This window comes from Oryzias latipes, chromosome 11 (genome assembly GCF_053564925.1).
Source record: "Oryzias latipes strain Hd-rR chromosome 11, Olatipes_Hd-rR_3.1".
Classification (NCBI taxonomy): domain Eukaryota; kingdom Metazoa; phylum Chordata; class Actinopteri; order Beloniformes; family Adrianichthyidae; genus Oryzias; species Oryzias latipes.
Genome location: NC_136247.1, coordinates 25,161,325 through 25,182,477, shown reverse-complemented (window position 1 = coordinate 25,182,477; position 21,153 = coordinate 25,161,325). Strand labels below are relative to the sequence as shown.

The following is a 21,153-nucleotide window of genomic DNA, read 5'->3' as shown; positions in this document are numbered from 1 at the left end:
GCGCCTTCTTATTTATCAGATCTTTTAGTAAGATATGAACCCTCGCGGAGCCTGAGATCCTCTGGCACTGCTCTGTTAACCATTCCAACTGTAAAAACTAAAACCTATGGAGAAGCTGCATTTCAGCACTATGGTCCCCGCTTATGGAACAGTCTGCCAGAGGGCCTGAGAGCCGCAGAGAGCATTGATACTTTTAAGAAAAGGCTCAAGACCTATCTTTTTAACCTGGCTTTTAGCTAATTTTTACTTATTATTTATTTATTTTACTACTTTTATTTATTTATTCAGTTATTTATCTATATGTATTTTCTATTTTTATTTTATTTCTTTATCCATTTTATCTTGTTTTATGAACTTGAACCTGATTTTTAACGTGTTATTTTAATTTACCTTATTTCAATGTTTTATCGTTTTTATCAATATGTTTACTTTTTGATTCTCAATTTTTATTCATTTTTATTTCCGGTGCTTCCTCAGCTGGAACCTCTCCCTCTGGGACGGCTGCTGTTCAGCCGCTGCGGCTCTGGCTGGGGACCTGCATCACCGCTTAGCTGTGGTGGAGCGGTCCCCGCCTGTGATGTTGCATTTGGCTGTCTATGCGGCTGTTCACAGGGGGGGAGGTTCCAATTACTAGCGTTTCCCGCATCATGTTTTTGTGCTCAGCATATGTTTTACAGCCTATTTTTCATTGTCATTTTCCATCAGTTAGAGAGTGGGAGGTGTGAAATGCGTGGGGGGCTAGGTACGGGGAGGGGGGGCCCTATTATTTATTTATTTATTTATTTATTAATGCTTGCTTGTTTTTATATTTTGTTGTTTTAATGTAAAGCACTTTGTGTTATATTTTTATATGAAAAGTGCTTTATAAATAAAGTTTGATTTGATTTGATTTGAAAGACTTTCTGAAAAGTCAATGAGTCTAATATGAGTTTTTCTTTTTCTCAAATCAATGACAAGAATCAGTCAGAAACAAATTTTCATTACTAGTGTGTTATTTAAAAATTGTTATTTTGGTATTTTTGTAGTGTTGCGTATTTGGGACTTGTGTCACTTTTTTGTGACAAGAGTGACTTGTTTTTTATTTTTTAAAGTAAATTTAAAATAGTATGTGTATTCTTGGCGGTATTATTTGGAGAGAAAAAAAACAACTTTAAAATATTAGGGTTAGGGTCAATGAAATTTGTCTTTTCACAATAAAATCCTAAACTCTTTGTTCAGAAGTCTATTATTTTGACCACCTTTAAAACTTTTCTAATATTTTCAAAGCATTTCTTTGTATACTAGATAATTTGAACAGCTTAAGAAGGAAAAAGAATTGTACAGTCTTTTTTCTCCTACCAAAATATACTGTGGTCACAATTGTATTTCTTATTTCAGTTTCTAATTGTTTCAACATTTGAAAATCTTTTCAACAATTATGTATCTTAAGGAGCAACATTGTTGTTTTTATGCTTTCAAGATTTTTCTTTCTTTATTGTATTGTATTTTTTATATTTATCTTGATTTATAAATTTTCAAGCATGACCAGAAAGAAGAAAAAAGAATTGCATCTGTGTATAAAAGGTTCTTTACAAGCTGCATTATGCTAGTAAATGAATAATTGAACATTTTACAGGAGGTGTCCAGTAAAAAAAAAAAAAAAAAGGGAACGGTTTAGATAGCTATTCATAAAGTAAAGATAAGGGTTTATTTTGCAGTTTAAAAAAAAGTTTTTGAGACAAAATCAAAATATACACAAAGTGTAGTATAAATATATTTCCGATTATTTTCTTCAAGCAAACCTAAGTATGAAACAGTTTAACAATATCTTATAACAAAATAAACAAGCTGATATAATAAAAGTGAAATTGTAAAAGAAAATTTACATTTAAATAGAGGTTCTCCTAATAAGAAATACAACATTTAATAATGAATTCATATTCAAATAATACATTTCTATAGAGGACACACATTTTTTTATGTCTCTGTAACATTTTTAGTAAGGGGACTTTACCTGACCATTTTCTCTTGTGTTTACAATATTTCAAAAACAGTTGTTTACATGTCGATTTGATTCTTGGTAGATGCTTTTATTGTGAAGTCACAGTCCCTGGGGTGGTCTCAGGTATCTACTTCCTGTCGGGCCGACATTCATCCCTCTGCTCTCTGCTGGCTGCAGCTTGTGTTGATGTTTTGGTCTCCTCGGAGCCACCATGTTACAGTTACACATGTTACGGCTGTTTGTGGAACAGCGGCTCTCCGCCGTCACCGACGACATTTTCCGTCGTTTTGCGGCAGTCATCACCGAATACGAGCGCGAAGTTCTGCGGCTGAAACTGGAGCTTAGCAAGCATCAGTCGCAGGCGCGTGTACAGCCCGGGGACGCGGGGGGATACAGACCGCACGAGGAAGGGCGGGAACCGAACGAGGAGCAAGACGGCGAGCCGCTAGGTAACAGCAAAAAATAATAACATTAATAAATCCCCTAAGTTTTTCGAGGTTCCGTGTTTATCCGCTAGATGTCGCTGTAGCTATTTATTGTAAATGGCTATTAAATCCCGTTTGAAACAGGAAACCGGTTAATTTCTTAATTTTAGGAGAGAGAAAAATCTTTTTAAGGGATTTTTAAATGAGTTATTTAATTTAGACAATATAAAAAAATGAATGAACACAAGTTAGTTTGTTTTTAGAGAAAGACACAACAGAAGACTTTAATAATCAAAAAAGATATTAACATTAAAATCAAAGCATGACAGTTTTTTCTTTAAAGAAATGCAGGATTTGTTTTCATATAACACGAAAAAGCATTGTAATTTCTTCCTACTTAAAAAAACAACCTTTAAAACATATTTTGATTTATTAATTTATTAACGTTGTAGACAATGTTATAAATCCAATCTTAAAAGTTGTATTTGTTTTTTCTTTCATGTTTTTGTTTTGGAACAGTCATTGTGCCCTTAACGTCTAGTTTTACACAGTCCAATGCTCTTTCTATGTCCTTGCTGCAAGTAATTAAGGTCATTCGGGGTCAACATGTCCATATGTCTCATGTTTTTGTCACTTGAATCCACTTGTAAACATCGAGGAATGGAGGGTCACACCTGGAATGGGACTGATACCTGGGGCCTGTTTCACAAAGGAGGTTCAACCAACTCTGAGGTCAAACCTGAACTCTGAGTTGGTCAATCGAGAGATTGACAACTCTGAGTTTACAGTTTCAGAGCAGCTGATCCGCGTTAGATCAATCAACTCTGAGTGGACTGATTCGGAGGTGAGCGTGCGCACCGCGTCTATAAGAAGCCATTATCAATGGAGCGCAGATATCACGAGTCACCATGGCAACCGTGAAAAAAAGAGGTCTGCGTATTTTTCGCCAGCTGAACTTGACGTGCTGCTGCAGAGTTGCAGTGAATATGAGAACATATTCCAGAAGAAAAGCAACACCGCTGCATCTGCAAAACAGAGACAGTTAGCGTGGAAAACATAGCTGCTCAAGTTAATGCCTAAGTTTGCATTTAAATCATTGTTATAAATATTGACTGTAATAACTTTTTAAATAGCGTAAGGTGTGAAATAAAAAATGGCTATATTTAGGTGTACTTTTGAAGTGTTATTCCTGGTGTAATTGCATGAAATGCTGCATAGTGTACAGAACCAATCTGGGGAAAAATGCATTTAACGTCGGTAATGTTTAGAGGACTTTTTTGTTAACCTTCCCCTCTAGCAAACGTTGGTCATTTTAATATTAATACATGCAATTGTGTTTTTAAAAGTGAACTTTTGTCTACTGTTGAACCTTTCGCTGCGCAAAGACTTCCTTCTTTTCTCTCGTCTTTCCGACCGTGCGTGGTCAGAAGCGCAGGGGAGATTTCCTTCAGGGCCGAAGGGAATTCTCCTTCGGGGTTCACTTCCCGTTGGAAACCCTCAACCTCCAGAGCGGAATAAGAATGACTCCAAAACAGTTATTCTGGGAATGACACCTTCTCCGTCCTCCTCATCCGTGCTCACCCCCCCCCCCCCCCCCCCCCCCATCTGCACCTGCAATCGCCCCTCCCCTTGTCTCTCGTGGATTGCACCCCGCTCAGCACACACACACTGCAACACTACCCCTGTATTGATCAAGTGGTATAGGTTTATATGGGATTAAGAAAGTAAGCAGTGCTAGAAAATTGTGTTTCCAAAAAGTAATTGTTACATTAATCTAATTCAATGTCCCTGATTTCATTTTCATGTAGATGCAATCCTGCAGGAATTAAAAGAACATGGCAGCAGCTAAAAATGAAGTATAAAAACATAATTCAATCAGGTCAAATGTGAGCATGTCATGGATGTAGGCTTTGTTGACAATATTTGACATATGAAACATCTACATAGCAAGACCTAATGTTGTTTTCATTGTATATGTAATTGACTGCAACGAAAAACGGTAACGCTCAAACAAAAACGTATGGGGAAATGACAAAACATCGAGTCGAGGTCTCAAAATCCTCGTACGACGTAAATGTAATTCTCTACGAATTAATGCAGCCTCCTCGTCTATTGGGTAATCCAAAAAAGGACAAGCCATTCTTGTCACTTAGATCGCGTGACGGAAATGTGGGCAATGAAGGTTGAAGCGAAATATAGTGCTTCGTCTTTAAAAAGGGGAGGGGACCGGCAGAAACTTCGAGTTTGGAGAATAAAACCTGCTCCCGACCAGGTTAGGTTCACAGCATAAGTAACCATGGATACTGACTCCGAGTAAAAGTTAACTCTCTTTCAGAAACGGGTTTGACTTACTCTGCTTTCTCTGGTTTGACAAACCTCCGATTCTGAAACGGAAAACCCAGGGTTTCCCTGATTTCCGGGTTTATGAACTCAGAGTTTACACTTAACCTCCTTTGTGAAACAGGCCCCTGGTAGCTGAACAGATGACTCTTTATTCAGCATCTAGTTCTCCCATGTTTGTGTTCTGTCCATTTTATAATTTGGATTTGAAACATCCCACTCTGATTTTTTTAAAATTGTGTTTCTAACATGTTCTTGTAACATTTTTTTTCTGATGACGGAGGCTATATAAAGTGGGACAAAAAGTATTTATTCAGCCACCTATTGTACAAGTTCTCCCATTTAAAAAAATTTGTGAGGCCTGTAATTTTCATCATAGGTTATACCTCAACTATAAGAGGAAAAAATGAGAAGAAGAAAAAAAATCCAGAAAATCATTTTTGAAGAATTACTTTTGTAAATGATGGTAGAAAATAAGTATTTGGTCACCTACAAACAAGCAAGATTTCTGGCTCTCACAGACCTTTAACTTCTCCTGTAGAGAATTTTCTGTCCTCCAATCGTTACCTGTATTAATGGCACCTGTTTGCACTGGTTATCTATAGAAAAGGCACCTGGGGGGTATTCCAGAAAATAGGTTATGCTAGCTCCCACGGTAAGTTTGAGGCCAAAGAAGTGTACAACCACTGCTTTCGGTTCCAAAAACAGAGGTATGTTTCAGGGTATGTCAAGTTGCCATAGCAACTCATGCTCTGAACATAACCTGGTCTGGAGCAGGTTTAGTTGAAGGTTAGTTTGTTTTCAGAGAGGTGAAGCAGCATGGCGTGTACATTTGAAGATGATTTAGTGGATGAAGAAGCTCAGATAATACTTTTTCCACCGTGAGAGGGTGATAAGACCACGTATTCATGTTGTAAAGATAAAACTTTTTACTTTGATCTAACTTAATTATTTGCTTTAGTTAAGATAAATCAATTATTTTTAGTTAGATCATCTTAAAAATAACACGTAGTTATCAGACAGTTATTTTAACTAAGTAGGTGTAACTTTGGTGCTGCTGTTAGATCGGCACCGCAAGGGATTGTGGGATACCATTCCCTTTGCCTGTCTGGACGGATTTGAGTTTAAGTGTGGGTTTTTGACCAATTGTGTTGAGTTTTTTAGCTGTTTTACCGTGTTTTGCTGAGTTATTTGTACTGTTTTATTTCTTTCTTTCTGCACCATGCGTGAGAGAGGAGGGGGTGGGGATGTTGAGTTTATATAGCACCACTAGTTTTCAGTGATGTAATGATATATTCAGAGATATGGTATATGGTTATATGATATATATTTGTTTTGTTTCATTCATTTTATTGTTAAAAAATGAGTATATCTTCAGGCTCAAATTTAGACATATGAGAGTTCAAGAATTGCAATAAATTAAATTAAGATGGAAAAACTTTAATTGAATTGGAGTAATATTACATTTAGTTAGATAAATATGTAAATTTGAGTTAAAAAAAATAGAGTTGGATAGACGTAAGAAATTAGGTTGAATAAATGTAACTCAATTACTTGTTACCAATTGAATTAATTTAAGTTGGATAAGTTATATATTTATGCGTCACAATGAAACTAAGATCAGAAACTCTTGCGTTTCCTTTGTCCGTTCTTTTTCTCCAAGCAGAAACTCTTTTTTTTCTTGCTGATGATTCAGCCGTGTTACTTTTTTGATGGGCGTATAATCTTCATACGCTCCCTTTTTTTTCCACCACGCGTTTCCATGGTGACTCCGGAAATCTGCGATCGATTGAGAATGTCTTTATGTACTTGCTGTGCACGTGCATTAACCCAGGGTTACCAAGTCGAGCGTAATTACGCTAACTCATATCTGGTCTTTTGGAACCGACATACCCCGAGTAAGCAAGTTCAGGCGGACTTCAGCCAGAGTTCAGGCTTAAAGTCAGGCTAGTTTAAACATGCTTATGCAACAATATGAATAAAGAAATGCTCAAAAATGCAATTTTTAGCTCAATCTCAATTATACGTGTTCTCCATCATGAGAAAAATGCCTCAAAAAAAGACCCAAACCACCAGTTTCATCAGACTGAGTCTTTTAAGTATTGCTTTCAAGGTCTTGCTCTTAAACAAACTAGGAACCCACATCTGGATCGCTGCTTCTCCAGCTTTTGTCTTGATGTAGGCTGAAACTCTGTCTTTTGCAAGGTCAATATTTCATGAAGCTAATCTAGTATAATCTAGTATTTCATGAAACTAATCAATATTTCATGAAGCTAAACCAACAGAAAACTCAATCAACAGAAAAACATGTCCAATTAACGAACTTTTCCAGCTTTTGGGGTCGTGGTGATCGTCAGAGAAAACATCTGGATTTGGTTTGGGCGCATACATTTAACCTCTATCAGTTCCCTCAAACGTGGACTGAGCCCACCACAGCTATGTCGACCATAGATAACGACAAAAAGAACGAAAAACATTCCCAGATGTCGTCGTTTCTAAGCTCAGGTTTGAAAAATGTGGAGGGTTTTTGACTCAAAGGGGTTTAGAACCTTAAATGCCTTCGGCTCATGTTCTGGAACATTTCTGATTTTATTTTTTTTCATCTGTTTGTGAGCCTAAACAAAAGGCTCACAAATATATGATAAGGTATTACTTGGTGAGGTTTTAAGTGACAATTCTGGGAGACATTTTCAGATTATTCTTTTTTTATTAAGTAGCTCAAAAAACAAAAAAGCATGAAAAAAACAAACAATTAAAGGTAGAAATTGAAATGTTTTCATGATTGTTGGCCCTAAATCAGGGCTTCTGTGGAAATGTCAAAATTTTGGTTATTTTTCACTTTTATGTAATTTAGTTCAGAAAAGAAATTAGTGTCTTAGTATTTAAAAGTGTTGTTTTGAATTTAACCACCAGGGGGAGACTGCAGATTGAACAGAGGTTTATGTAACCCTTGTGCTATCCTAGGCACTTTAGCATTGGGAGTTGGGTCATCTAGACCCACTAGACAGTGCACTGAACCTTTTTTCTTCAATGATTTGTAATCTTCACTGGTGTCCATGGATTACATGAAATCTTTCCACCTTTATCCACCTTTGTCATGGTAGGGAGAACACGTCATTGTAAGGGTGGGGTCATAGGATAGCACAAGGGTTAAATTCAATTTTTTCCTGTTTGTTACTCCAATTATCCTCAAAATCCCTTTTTTTCTAATTAACATTTAAAGGTGGGAAATTTTGCTTTAGACAGTCATTCTTCATAAAACGAAGTTTTTGATCTAATATTAAATGTAAAATTAAATTAATTAAAGTGGATTGGTTCACTGTTCCCAACAGAAGCAGTCTTTTCGTGTTGTCCACACAAAGCTCTCAAATAAGTTTGATTTATGTTTCCAACAGATGTCGTGGAGGATTCCCCCACAGAAGAAAAACCCCAGGTAAAGGCCTGGAGCTTCTCGCCCCACCTTAAGCTGGAAGAAGGGGCTTCTCCAGGACGAGAGGACACGGACAGGAAGACCACTCCTGGTCTGGAAATCAACTTCCCTTCGGCAGACGGTCAAGTTCCTGCCGTCAAACAAGAAGTCGATGAAGAAGACATGTTGATGGAGATGAACCCCAACCTGGAAGGTCCGTAAACGAGCCAAGAAGCTTGTGAAGCGGGCCTCTGTCGTCCAGCCCATAAGAGTTTCAGCAGGACTTGCTGCTTTAAGAAGTTAAGCAATAGAAACTAGTGTTCGAGATTTTCTCCTTCTTTATTCTTAGATTTGTACCACAAATGGTTCAGCTCCTGCCGCTCTGCAGAAATTATGTCCTAGAAAATGACAGTTTTTTTTTGGGGGGGGGGGTCAGCATAATTTTTACGTGGTTACGTTGGCAAACACACCGGTGCGTTTGGAGACTTCAAAGTGTGAAGGAAGTTCAATCCTTTCCTCCCTTTTGACCCAACTTTCTGCTTAATTAGCCGCTAAAACAATTTGAAGTTCTGTTTTTGTGCCTCTTCCTGTAGGTGAGACTTTCTTAACTGAAGAAGACGAGCAGGTGAGGCCAAACTTCAGTCTGCACGTCCTCCCGGAGGAGGACGGAGCTTCGGGACCTGAGGCAGCCGACGCCGAGCTAACGCCAAATCCTGATTGGCAAATGAAAAGAGTGGATGAAGATGGAAGCCCCTCCTTCCATCAGAACCATTCCTTTACACACGAGGAGCCCCTTTTCGATTCTTCCGAGACTCTGTCCAGGCCCGATGCTGGAGGAACCTACAGGCCTCCCGACCGCAGACGGAGCTCCAACGGCGAGTTAGATTTATCCAATGAATACAGTGACGGCGATGTGGTGGAGGCGGGTGACCACTCCTCCCTGGCGTCTGAGACCAGACCTGTGGTTCGAAAGATCCCGCTGACCTGCGGCAGCTGTGGGCGAGAGTTCAGCTCAAAGACGAGCCTGAGGAAACACGTCAGGAGGTACAACGGGAAGGACCAGGACCAGCTGCCGTGTAGCCTTCAGAGGCAGAAGGCTCCTTACCAGAGGTCCTCCACCCGCTTCAGCTGCAAAGTGTGCGGGAGCTCCTTCTACACGCAGGGGATTCTGCTGCGGCACGCCGAAAGCCACTGCAAGGAGCCCGACAGCCTCTGCGGGGTCTGCGGGGAGCACCTGCAGTCCGCTCAGACCCTCACCGAACACCTGCAGTCCCACAAAGAACTGGGCATCACCTGCGACGTCTGCGGGAAGAAGTGGAGCTCCATGAAACGGATGGAGATCCACAAGCGGATCCACACCGGCGAGAAGCCGTACCGCTGCGGGTTCTGCAGCCTGGACTTCAGCCGCAGGGAGAGTCTGGTCAGACACTTGAAGCTCCACAGTGGGGAGCAGCCCCACCGCTGTGGACTGTGCCGGAAGAGCTTCACCCGGAGGGAGTACCTGATCCAGCACCTGGACCTCATTCACAAAATGGTCAAGTAGTTTGGAAGAAGGAATTGTAGGCCAATTTGACCGGAAACCAGATTTTTTTGAACTGAGATAATGGCGTTTTTTTGTGAAAGTACGTTCACACCGCCCTCGGCAAGGCCGTTCAAGCAACCACTTTAAGGAAAAGTCTGTGGGTGTGTCCAAACTTGAGGGCTGAGCCCTTCAATAGCCGTGGCTTCCAGGGCGACGTTGACGGGGTGCTTGGTCGAGCGGGGCGGATGTTAACGGCTGTAAATTTCTAAGAGTGCTGAATTTAGATAATTCCAGCCGGTACATCGGCGAATATCTTGTTGGCTAGAAACCGTGAGTCCCAAACAGAGAGGAGAAGTGAACCAAACCAACATCTTCCTAGCTTATTTGATCCAACTTTTAATCTTGGAGCTGTAATTATGAAAAGGTGTAATTATCTCCAACTCCGGGTCCCGCTTCGCAGTCCACCATTGTTGTCAGAAAATCTCCGAGTTCGGCCACAATGCATCTTGGGATATGGATAGCATGGAAGAATACACCAGAGGAATCCTTGAAATCGGGTAAAAAGAAGGCCGTATTCGTCTGCCGCATTTGAAGGAGTCGTTGAATTTGGACAGAACGTTTCATGGCGCTGTGAGCTAAGCATCCTTCAAACGCAGCCCAGGAAGAACGCAGCCCTCCAATTTGGACACGGCTTATGCAAACACCCGTTTCGGGCTATGAACCCACACTGTAAGTTCAACCAGGTCGAATTTTGACCGATCAGGGACTCCGATTTGGTAGTGACGTATGGATGGCGTCCGCTTTGAATACACAGAAGTGCCAACCGTTTGAAAATGGATCATGGAGGAGAAACGAATAATTGCGGTTTGTTCCTGGAATGTTTGGACTGAGATCCGCAAAATTTTCCTCACTTCACCGAATCTACGTTGGAGTGGTGGACGTGCGCTAGCATCGGTTAGCAACAGTCATCTGTTGCTAACCGATGGGCTAAATGTGCGTTCAAGATTTTGTGTTTTTGTACGCACGTACAAGATCAGAGACGTTTTCCTTATTTCTCTACTAAATTTAAGATCCTTTAATCGTAATGTACACAGATTTTAGGGGCGAGTGTTTAAAAAAAAGACGGTTTTATGCATTTCAAATGTATAACGGTTAAAAGATGTTTCATATTATGCGTGTATTTATGATCCAGCTTCCGTCTGGTTGTACATTTTTAGATTAACCCTGAAGTTCTTGGTCATATCAAAACCAAAATATCTACCAAAGTACAATCCTTGGGTGTAATCTCTGCAGGTTAAAGCTCACTCCGATATCAACAAAATATCTGCTTGTAAAAATAATTATTTGAAGTGCCTAAATGCACTGTTTGCTGGATGGGCTTGCATAGTCGCCTTGACTGAACACGTGTTAGGAATTAAACATTTTCTCTGACTTTTATGGGGGAAAATGTTTTTAGGAACCAACTAATGTAAAAATTATTTAATAATATTTAATAAAATATGTCTAAATTAGTTGTTTTTACCTTAAAGAAACACTTCAGATTGATGCTTAAAATCTGCACATATTTAATTAAGGGTAAAAATCATACTTGTCTTTTTATTTTAGGTACATTGATCTGTTGAAATTGACGTTTGGCTGACCCAAAACGTTAAATATTAACAATGTTTATTCAGTCAAACTTTATGAAATATTTTTAAATAAAGCTGTGGAGCAAATATGGGAAATGTGGGAAGGTTATTGGTGGTTATATTGTGTTTTTAGGAAGGCGAGTTCCCAACTACGCCCAAGTAGCCGGGATAGGCTCCGGCAACCCCGTGACCCCGAAAGGGAATAAACGGTTAAGAAGATGAATGAATGAGTTCCCAACAGAGGAACGGGAGATGAATTTAATCTGTGTATTAGTCTGTGAAAACAGTGACACCTACTGGCATAACTGGTGAATTACCTGAAGCAAGTCAAATCTGTGCTTCCACATTCAGAAAACTATTTAACCCCAAAGCCATCGATGTGCTCCTGTCCTGTAGTTCATCATATTTCCACTAGGGGCAGTAGAATAGCTTTTCCTGTTCATTTCAAGACAGCTGCCTTCTTGAAACATCAAAAACACTTTTTTTCCAATGGTAAAAATATTTCATCTATTATTTGTTTTATGAAATGACTTCTTCCTGTATTGAACATATGCAAAATGTGTTGATAATTTTTTTGTACTACAGTTACACCATGTTAAAAACTTGTGTTTCAAATTTAAGACTGTGGGTAAATAAGGCAGTTATTTTCCAAAGACTCGTCAACATTTTCATGGGCAAAAATGTATCAAATCACCCCTCAAATCCTAATTGATAGTATCTATATATTATCATTTTATTTGTGTGGATTTTGTCAAAGAGTTTATAAAAACATCAAAAATAGTTTTCTGACAATTCTTTGTAGTGGACCTCACTGGAATAAACCTCCACCACCTATTCTTGAACATGTACAGAATCTAAGCTGGGTTGAACCCGGTTAGTTTCTCGGGTTTGAGACCACCTGGAACCACCGGGGGCTGTTAGCCACCATCCATCCATCCATCCATCCATCCATCCATCCATCCATCCATCCATCCATCCATCCATCCATCCATCCGGGACCGGATCGCGGGGGCAGCAGTCTAAGAAGAGATGCCCAGACTTCCCTCGCCCCAGCCACTTCCTCCACCTCCTCTGGGGGGACCCCAAGGTGTTCCCAGGCCAGCCAACAGACATAGTCTCTCCAACGTGTCCTGGGTCTTCCCCTGGGGCCTCCGCCCACTGGGACAACACCTCTCCAGGGAGGCGCCCAGGAGGCATCCGGACTAGATGCCCGAGCCACCTCAACTGGCTCCTTTCGACTCCATGTGGATTACAGTAATTTTCCGGTGTTTCCATGTGCCGGTTCCAAGTTTAGGTAGAGGATGGACCAATAAACAGGAAACTACTATCAATTTAAATTGTAGTAACAAAAACATTGGCGCAACCAATTATTCCAAGTATGAATCATGCAGATAAAAATAATTCAATAAAATGAGATAAGAGGTGGTTAGGAGTAAAGCTCATGCTGACCTGCTGCCTGTCAGCAGCGGTAACTTCATGGTGGAGTTGATCCAGGGATGCCCTCAAGAACAATTGCCCTCTGGAGGGGCTTTTTTTTAGCTGGCCTGGAACATGACGGATCCGAAATAAAAGCATATTTGTAAATAAAAGAGTGGAGAGTGGATGGGGACTTCGCTGGCCATCTTCTTGATATTGTTTTCTTCTGTTTGCAGAGTTTTTGCTCCAGCAGTGTGACGTGAACCGGTCCCAACGTAGGTGGGGAAATATTTCCTGTCCATTCAATAAGCTTTACTTTCCAATTGTGGGTCTAAAAGTGCTTCTTATCTAAATTTTCTTTTTCTAATGAAGTGCTTTTCCTGAACATTCTCAAGTATTTCGGCACGCTTCTTCTGATCCCGTGTTCGGCCGTCATGTTCAGCTGAGGTGCCCTTATTAGTCAGACAAGAGAAACATTGGCTCACAAATAACTGTTTTCATTAATAGGAGAGCAAGGGAGGAGAGCGGGGAATGTGTGTGTTCGTGTGTGTGTGTGTGTTTTTTGTGTGTGTGTGGGTGGTGATCATTTCCAGGAAGAGGTACAGAGAGGGAGAGTTTGTGTGTGTTACTAAGTGGCTTCCTGGTCCACCGGGTGTATCCTGTTAAAACACACTCTCACTATGCGGGTCCTGTGTGTGCAACTGTGTTTTATATTAACTTTATCAACAACAACAACACACTGACTGATGTCGAAGCTTTTGTAGATAGCACCGTCTGGGACTCAACTTAGATCCTACAAAGCCCTTTTACCAGGTTCCAACAGCAATGTTTACAAACCGCTTTATTTCATGGTTAGATCCCCCGTTTTAATGTGGAACGGATATTTATCAGGTCATATTATGAAGAAAAAATCTGATTTTGTGATTTAATCTCAGAACCCACCCATCCACCCATTTTCTAAACCTGCTTAATCTCCTTTGGGGGTCACAGGGTTGCTGGAGCCTATCCCAGTTGAGTGGAGGTGGAGTACGTCTTGGATTGTTTGCCGGTCCATCCCAGGGCCACACAACAAAACGCCATCATGTTTATGTCTTAGGAACGATGTAGATAGATAGATAGATGACTTTATTAATCCCACAATGGGGAAATTTCATTTATCTGTGGCAGCAACACGACATTCAGAAATAATCTATATAATATAACATCAATAAAGGACATCACAAATTACATTTATATTAGATAATTAAAAATATTACTCAAATTATTATGAAAAATTATTATCAAAAATGAGATTCTTATTAAATAAAGAAATAAATATTAAATAAATACAGCTGCAAAAGTGTAAAAAACATGCGGTCTGCAAAACATGTAAACTGTAAAAAAACATTACAAATTTTTTCAAAATACAGAAATAACTAATGAAGTTCACACCAAGAACAAAAACAAACAACTGTTCAGGAACAAAAAACAATTTAAAATTGAAAAACAACAACTACAACAAAAGTAAATGAATCAATGACTAAACAGAAAAACACCCCTGGGACCGTGGAGTGTCACTTTGACACGGTGTTGTACAGTCTGATGGCTGTGGGGAGGAATGACCTGCGGTAGCGCTCCTTCTTACACTGAGGTTGCAACAGTCTTGTGCTGAAGGAGCTGGTCAGCGCCTCTACAGTTTGGTGTAGGGGGTGGGAGGGGTTATCCATGATGGATGTCAGCTTAGCTAACATCCTCCTGTCCGCCACCTCCTCGATGGACTCAAGTGTGCAGCCCAGGACAGAGCCGGCCCTCCTAACCAGTTTGTTAAGCCTCTTGAAGTCTCTGCCTGCACTGCCCCCCGCCCAGCACACAATTCCATAAAGGACCACTGAGGCCACCACAGTGTCGTAAAAGGTCCTCAGCAGCTGTCTGCACACGCCAAAGGACCTCAGTCTCCTCAGCAGGTGAAGGCGACTCTGGCCCCTCCTGTACAGAGCATCCGTGTTGTTGGACCAGTCAAGTCTGTTGTTCAGGTGAACACCCAGATATTTAAATGTGTCCACGACCTCAATGTCTGAACCCTGGATGTTCACCGGTGACTGTGATGGTGAGGACCTCTTGAAGTCCAGTATCAGCTCCTTTGTCTTGCTGGTGTCAAGCAGCAGGTGGTTAACTTCACACCAGCTAACAAAGTCAGTGATGACCCCCCTGTACTCCTGCTCATCCCCCCCTGATACACAGCCCACAATGGCACTGTCATCTGAGAACTTCTGCAGATGACAGTGGTGGGAGTTGTAGGTGAAGTCTGATGTGTACAGGGTAAACAGGAATGGGGAGAGCACAGTCCCTTGAGGTGCCCCCGTGCTGCAGACCACCACATCAGACACACAGTCACGCAGCCTCACAAACTGTGGCCTGTCTGTGAGGTAGTTGATGGTCCAAGCAACCAGATGTTGGTCCACACCTGCAACCTCCAGCTTCCTCCTCAGCAGTGATGGCTGAATTGTGTTGAAAGCACTGGAGAAATCAAAAAACATGACTCTCACAGTGCTCCCAGGAGCCTCCAGGTGAGACAGGGCCCGGCCCTGTCGATGCCCGATGTAGAATCACTCATTAGCACGTCTTTAGATGGGAGGCAGAAACCAAAGGCAGAAACCAAAGTTCGTCCATGCACAAGGAGAGCGGGAAAACTCCACACGGAAAAGTCCCAGCCCGGATGTTGGAGCCAAATGTGGGAAGACCACACCCTTACCACATGAAAGCTACCCAAACTCTATCAATCAAACATTTCAAACAATCAACGTGAGACCACCTACTTTCACTGAGTCATCCGATTGGTCAGTTTATAACTTGAATAACTTAAAGAAAAAATATGATAAAAGAGTATGATCATAGAACATGGTAAAAAAGGTAGCAGAGCGAGAAAAAATCCTGACTGAGTATTAGCTACTTATTCCCATATAGGAGTCTACGCGATTTCGGCTTCTTGGAACCAGCGCGTCCTTCCTGTTTGGAACGCCAGGGAGGAGGGGTCACTCCGTGCTTGCAGCCTACAGTCAATGGCGTGATCTCAAAATTGTCTCTAAATTTGGACCTGATGATCCAACTTCTACAGCCAGCATATGGACTCATTTTCAGGTTCTGGTGCAGGCGTTGCGAACATCTGCACCAATAGTCATGACAGGACCTCTGGCATCTCCATGAGAACATAGAGAGGTGGTAAGAGTAAAGGCCTTTCTAGACTGAACAAAGATCCACTGGCCATTTCGCCCTACAGATCTCCACTGTAAAGTCTGTGGAGGATAATGCCCTGGTCACAAATCCAACTGCCACTGATGGGGGGGCATCGGCAGAATCGTCCAGATTTTGTTTGGATAAATCATTGGCGTGATTGTGAATGTAGACGGAGCCTGTCAGGTGGACATCAATCATGCGGGGATGACACCATTACAAAATTGGTCCGTGGTAGCCGGATGCAGGCCGCCCGCAGCTCTGACTGGACGATGTTTAAATGTCTCCGGGTTACCTACCGGCTGCCCGGTAGGTATATACACTGTCTATATACTGTCCGAGCAACACTCTATACTGTAACTATGGCCTAATCCAATATCTTCTTGGGTATTCTAGCGCGTGCTGCTCTTCTTCATTCCCTCTTCTTTGTATTCTTTTCAGCATCAACCGCAGTTTGTCAAGACGCAGGTCTGGTAGTCGTCTCTGTGGTGCGATCGATGCCACGATGAGTGCAGGATCAATGCTGCCTCCCCATTTAACCCTTGTGCTATCCTAGGCACTTTAACATTGGGAGTTGGGTCATCTAGACCCACTATACAGTGCTCTGAACCTTTTTCCTCAATGATTTGTGAACCTCACTGGTGTCCATGGATTACATGAAATCTTTCCACCTTTATCCACCTTTATCATTGTAGGGAGAACACGTCAATGGAAGGGTGGGGTCATCTAAGATGGCACAAGGGTTAAAGGCAGGACCTAGGGTGGCCAGGATAGCCAGATTGACATCTGGAGACCCTCCTATCAGTCAAATTCTGCGCTGCTGCCTTCCTGCCACTGGACTGCCACCGCGCAACCTCCAAATGTGCCCGGGCGGCCACTGACAGAGTCAAAAACTCTGTCAGTATGCGGAAAATTTGTACTTTTTCTTAAAACTTCGGTGGTCGATACACAGCGTGTAGAAATGCGACTTGGATTTAGTTTGCCACACTGTGGCATGTTGGGATATGTCCCTTATATCAGGGAGTCGTCGACCCCTGATATAAAGTCTGTCCTTCAGTTTTGAAATGGTTTAAGGGCTCACTCCAACTGGACTGGGTTTTGTGAAACACCTGCTTGAAGTAGAGGCGATCCCCTTTAGCGGATCGGCATATTTATCAGCTTAAACTCAGACGGGCTGTTTATCCAACAATTCCTTGTTCCTTACAAACAATGGCTGAAACAGCCTTTCCATAATAGTTAGAATTTAAGCCAAAAAGTTTTGGTGTTTCCATATGTTTTTGCACATTCAACCAGCAGGGGGATCTAGAGAAGCGTGGGGTTCTTGCCTTGGATTTCAAAAAACAAATAAAACAAATTAACTAACCTCAAACTTATCAACAAAACCATTTAAACATTTACACATTTTATTTTCCTAACAATAAATAACGTTCAGCTTCAATGAGGATAAAGAATGTGTAGCGCGCCCACACGCACCCTCGTGCAGTATCTCCCCTCTGCAGACCTGAGAGGAGCAGGAGCGCGCATGCGCGCGTGCATACTTGGTTATCATGACTGCCCTCGTGCCCTCTACACACCCCTTCAAAAATGTGTCCCCGTGTGCGCCGGGAAGCTGGAAGATCACCGGGACACGCTTGGGTTCGGACTGAACCGGAAACCTGCCGGCAGCGCCGGGGCTCGCGCCTCCGGTGAGAGCGGAGCGTCTTACCCCCCACCCACCCCGCACCCGCCGCCTCCTCTTCTTCTTCCTCGGTATTTTCCGCGAGCGCTGCGGAGGAAATTGTACCGCCGGCTGGAAGCATGAAGCTGCGGGGAGCCACCGTCTGAGGAGCCGGGGAGGTGAGGAGCCGAGTTTCCCCAAGTTTGCAGCCGCAGAGTCACGACTCTAGGTGGAGGAGGAGGACCAGAACGGACCCGAACCCTTCCTTAGAGACCCGGTACTGAAGAAAAAGAAGACAAACTAATGAAGTAGTCTAATTAAGAAACTGATGCAGGAACCGCTGATATTTAATTAACCGATTACCCAATAGACTGCTGATAAAAAGACCAAAATGTTTTATTGTGACTTTTTAATCAGTAAGATTTGATTTTTGCATAAAATATATCACTTTTTACACTAACATATGAAACAAAAGGCTCAATTTCAAGCAAATATTTTAAATATCCAATTGAATATTCTTTCAACTGAACCAATAACACAATTGTAGTTTTTAAGTGGTGAAGAATCAGGAATGACAGGGATTATAACTGTAAGGTATAAATACAGTTGTTAATCAAAAAGTAATAATTATTTTTTACAAAATTAATCCAAATCAAAATTTTGATTTTTCACAATAAAAGTTTGCCCAAAAAATAGAATGCATGCTTTTTTTCCCCTCAATGTCCTTTTCGTTTTTATAATCGTATTTGAATTTATTGAGGTCTGATGTATAGTGAGATGCATCTTTTTTTGAAAAAAGCCTTAAGATTGATTGCATTAAACGAAAATATTTAAAAAAAACTTTTTAATGGAGATACAGCAGTTTTTCTGTAACATTATTCAATTAAACAGAATAGAAAATTCATAAATGTATGCAGAGTGCCAAAAACTGTTATTTATATTCTGTGTCACAGCAACTGAGTCTTTGCTGCTGCTGTTTTGCAACAGCAACCCTTATATAAGATGAAGGCTGCATGAGAACAATGGCACACACATCCAACACACACACATTACAGGAACCCTACCTAAACACACACACGCATGACTTTGTATGCCCTGTCATGCTTAAGCTGTTATTATGCATGAATTCAACAAAACCTCCCTTACAGCTAATTATTAATGACTGAAACCTGGATTTCTAGGATAGTTTTCAAATAGAAGACATTTCTTCTTTTTTTCTTCTGAAGATGTTCATTTCTAAAGTGACATTTCAGTTTTTTCATAAGAATAAATATATATGCAAGTCGCTTTCGAGGGTCAGGACCATTGTTAAGTTTGGAAAAACTAAACGGGAATATTTATTGGCTATTACCTTGTTTTCAATTATTTTTATTTAAATTGTGTTACCTGCAGCTTTTGTTTTTCAAATTAAGAATGCAGTTGTGGGACAATTAAGTAAAACAACATGAAATCCTTCAGAAAAGCGGATTTATTCATTTTTTCATTTGTATGGGTGTATAATGCCTTCAAAATAAAACAAGTCCTTATTTCTGTAATAAAATTTAGCAAAACTATCAAAACTCTACAAATTATGAAAATGTATATTAATGTTTTAAATGCATAATCACTTAATTATCCTAACAGGGTATAATTTTTCACTAAAATGATTTGGAAAATCCACAGAATCCAAATCATTGCACATTGCTATAATCCAATTTATTCCCAGTAATTCCAAATTATGATAATAGGGCCAAACTGGTTTACCTTTTTTTTAATATTAGTCTGTATAAGTTGCCAACAGATAACATTCAGTGGTTGTATGATCGATTTAAGTGTGTTGAATAAGGGGGACTGTGGAGAAAAAACCTCCAGCAGAACCAGACTCAGTTGTAGAAACTATCTGCTTTGACCCGTTTGGATCTGAAGGGGCATAAAAAACCAGATGCTCAGCAAAAGCAATGCAGTTTTTGTAGAAAAAAAAAGAGCGCATGAATCATCGAAGATCAGCTTTAGGGTTCTGGTTGAGCTAAAGTTAACCATATGAAAACGCTGATTGTGGTGCTTCGTAGCGGGGTCCAGATGAGAACGAGTGACACTTGAGACGTATCGTGATACATATGGTAACTTTCCAATACACACCCCTAGTATTGTGTCTTGCAAAGAATTTGTAAAGCTAATGAAAGTAACACGAACTTATGATGTACAGATGATGCTGTCATCCTTATGCTCCACTCCAGTCGTCAGTAAGATGTGACCGTGCGCGAATGTTGCATACACGGGGTGAGCACACGATACAAAGGACAACTGTAGGATGTCCACATGCTCGCAGCATGCCTGTAGAGGAAAATTGTCATGAATATTTTCTCTCTACAGGCTCTGAGGAGTCTACGATCTTAACTTTTTGTGCGGGCCACCTGCCTGCTCTGTACAAGTTTGCCCATCTATTTGTCCACAGATGGCCTGTATCCACCCGTCAGGGCAGTAGTGACTAAGGCATAAACAGGACATGTCTTGCATTGAACTAAAAAGACTTTAGTGCCTACAAATGTGAATTGAACTACTTAAATTCTAACCTATAGCTGGCTTATATCCCTTTCTACCTGTTCAGGATCCACCAAAATTGATCAGAAAATATATTTGTGTCAAAGGGCTAACATCATGCTTTTCTTAAGCCTTTCAGGGTAAACTATATCCATATGCTGCATACGAAAATATATTACCTTTGGCACACTGAAGAAAGAGTTATTTTTGCAGCTCATTTTCCTACCAGGAAGTAAGACGACTCGATCTCTGAGGCCCCGCCTTTCTCACCTTGTGTTTTGCGTTTCGCTTACGAAAACAAACAACATCTGAACTTTTGCAAAGATGGATGTTCATATCGTGCAAACGAAAGGAAAGCATTCCAAGCTCTGTGGTGAAAGTGGGCGTGTGTGTTAGCCTGGGGGCGGTGCTGGTAGTGCAGACTCTTCCTGGAAGGGGCTGGTCTCCACTTTGTGATGTCACAAAGTTTTTTCCATGCTAGTTTTTCGTGGATTGGGAGGGACTGGTGCTCACAGAGCATGTCTTTAAAGGAACACTCAGAAATGTGTGAATGGATCAAAATACCATTCACATATTGATTTTGCTTGATAAACGCCCTTTAAAAAGCCCGATTCTTTGGTTCAGCACAACACTGTTTCCAGTCTCTTAGCACGTGTCCATAGAGTCTGTGAAATAATTCTTCATGAGTCCTAAACGTGACGGACTGTTCAGAACGTTTACGTTTGATTTCCCATCGTTCTCTTTTGTTCTTTATTTATGGAAGGGACTCAAATCTGATGGACTGGTTGACCAATTCATGAGATCTTCATTATTCCCCACTTCTCAGTTCACTGGAAAGTGTTTAGTCATTACTCAAAGGAGTAAACATGGTCAAACCTGTGTTTAACCAGCAATTACCACTAACAGCTCAGTAGTGGACTTTAGTTCCATATCTGTGGACCTTCACAAACACATGGAGCTAATGGGTAACAGTTTATGGATCCCACAGAGTTCCGATCATCTTTAGCAGTACCCATCACTTGTTTCTGTAATGTTGATTATATTA

The 21,153-nt window shown here is 41.1% G+C and overlaps 2 protein-coding genes across 3 annotated transcripts in view; both read left to right on the top strand.

Annotated features, from left to right (window-relative positions):
• The first annotated feature begins 2,092 nt into the window (after positions 1–2,092).
• On the top strand, positions 2,093–12,097 carry LOC101164732 (uncharacterized). The gene is made up of 3 exons (XM_020706954.3): positions 2,093–2,430; positions 8,142–8,369; positions 8,749–12,097. Exons 1-3 carry the CDS (start codon positions 2,193–2,195, stop codon positions 9,696–9,698), a joined length of 1,416 nt encoding a protein of 471 aa, XP_020562613.1. The 5' UTR covers positions 2,093–2,192; the 3' UTR covers positions 9,699–12,097.
• Positions 12,098–17,511: 5,414 nt separating this feature from the next.
• npr1a (natriuretic peptide receptor 1a) overlaps positions 17,512–21,153 on the top strand; it is a 43,227-nt gene continuing 39,585 nt past the window's right edge. Inside the window, 1 exon segment of one of the 2 annotated variants that reach the window (NM_001105097.2) lies at positions 17,512–17,767. The gene's annotated coding sequence lies outside the window, so the exon portion shown is untranslated. 2 annotated transcript variants of the gene reach the window in all.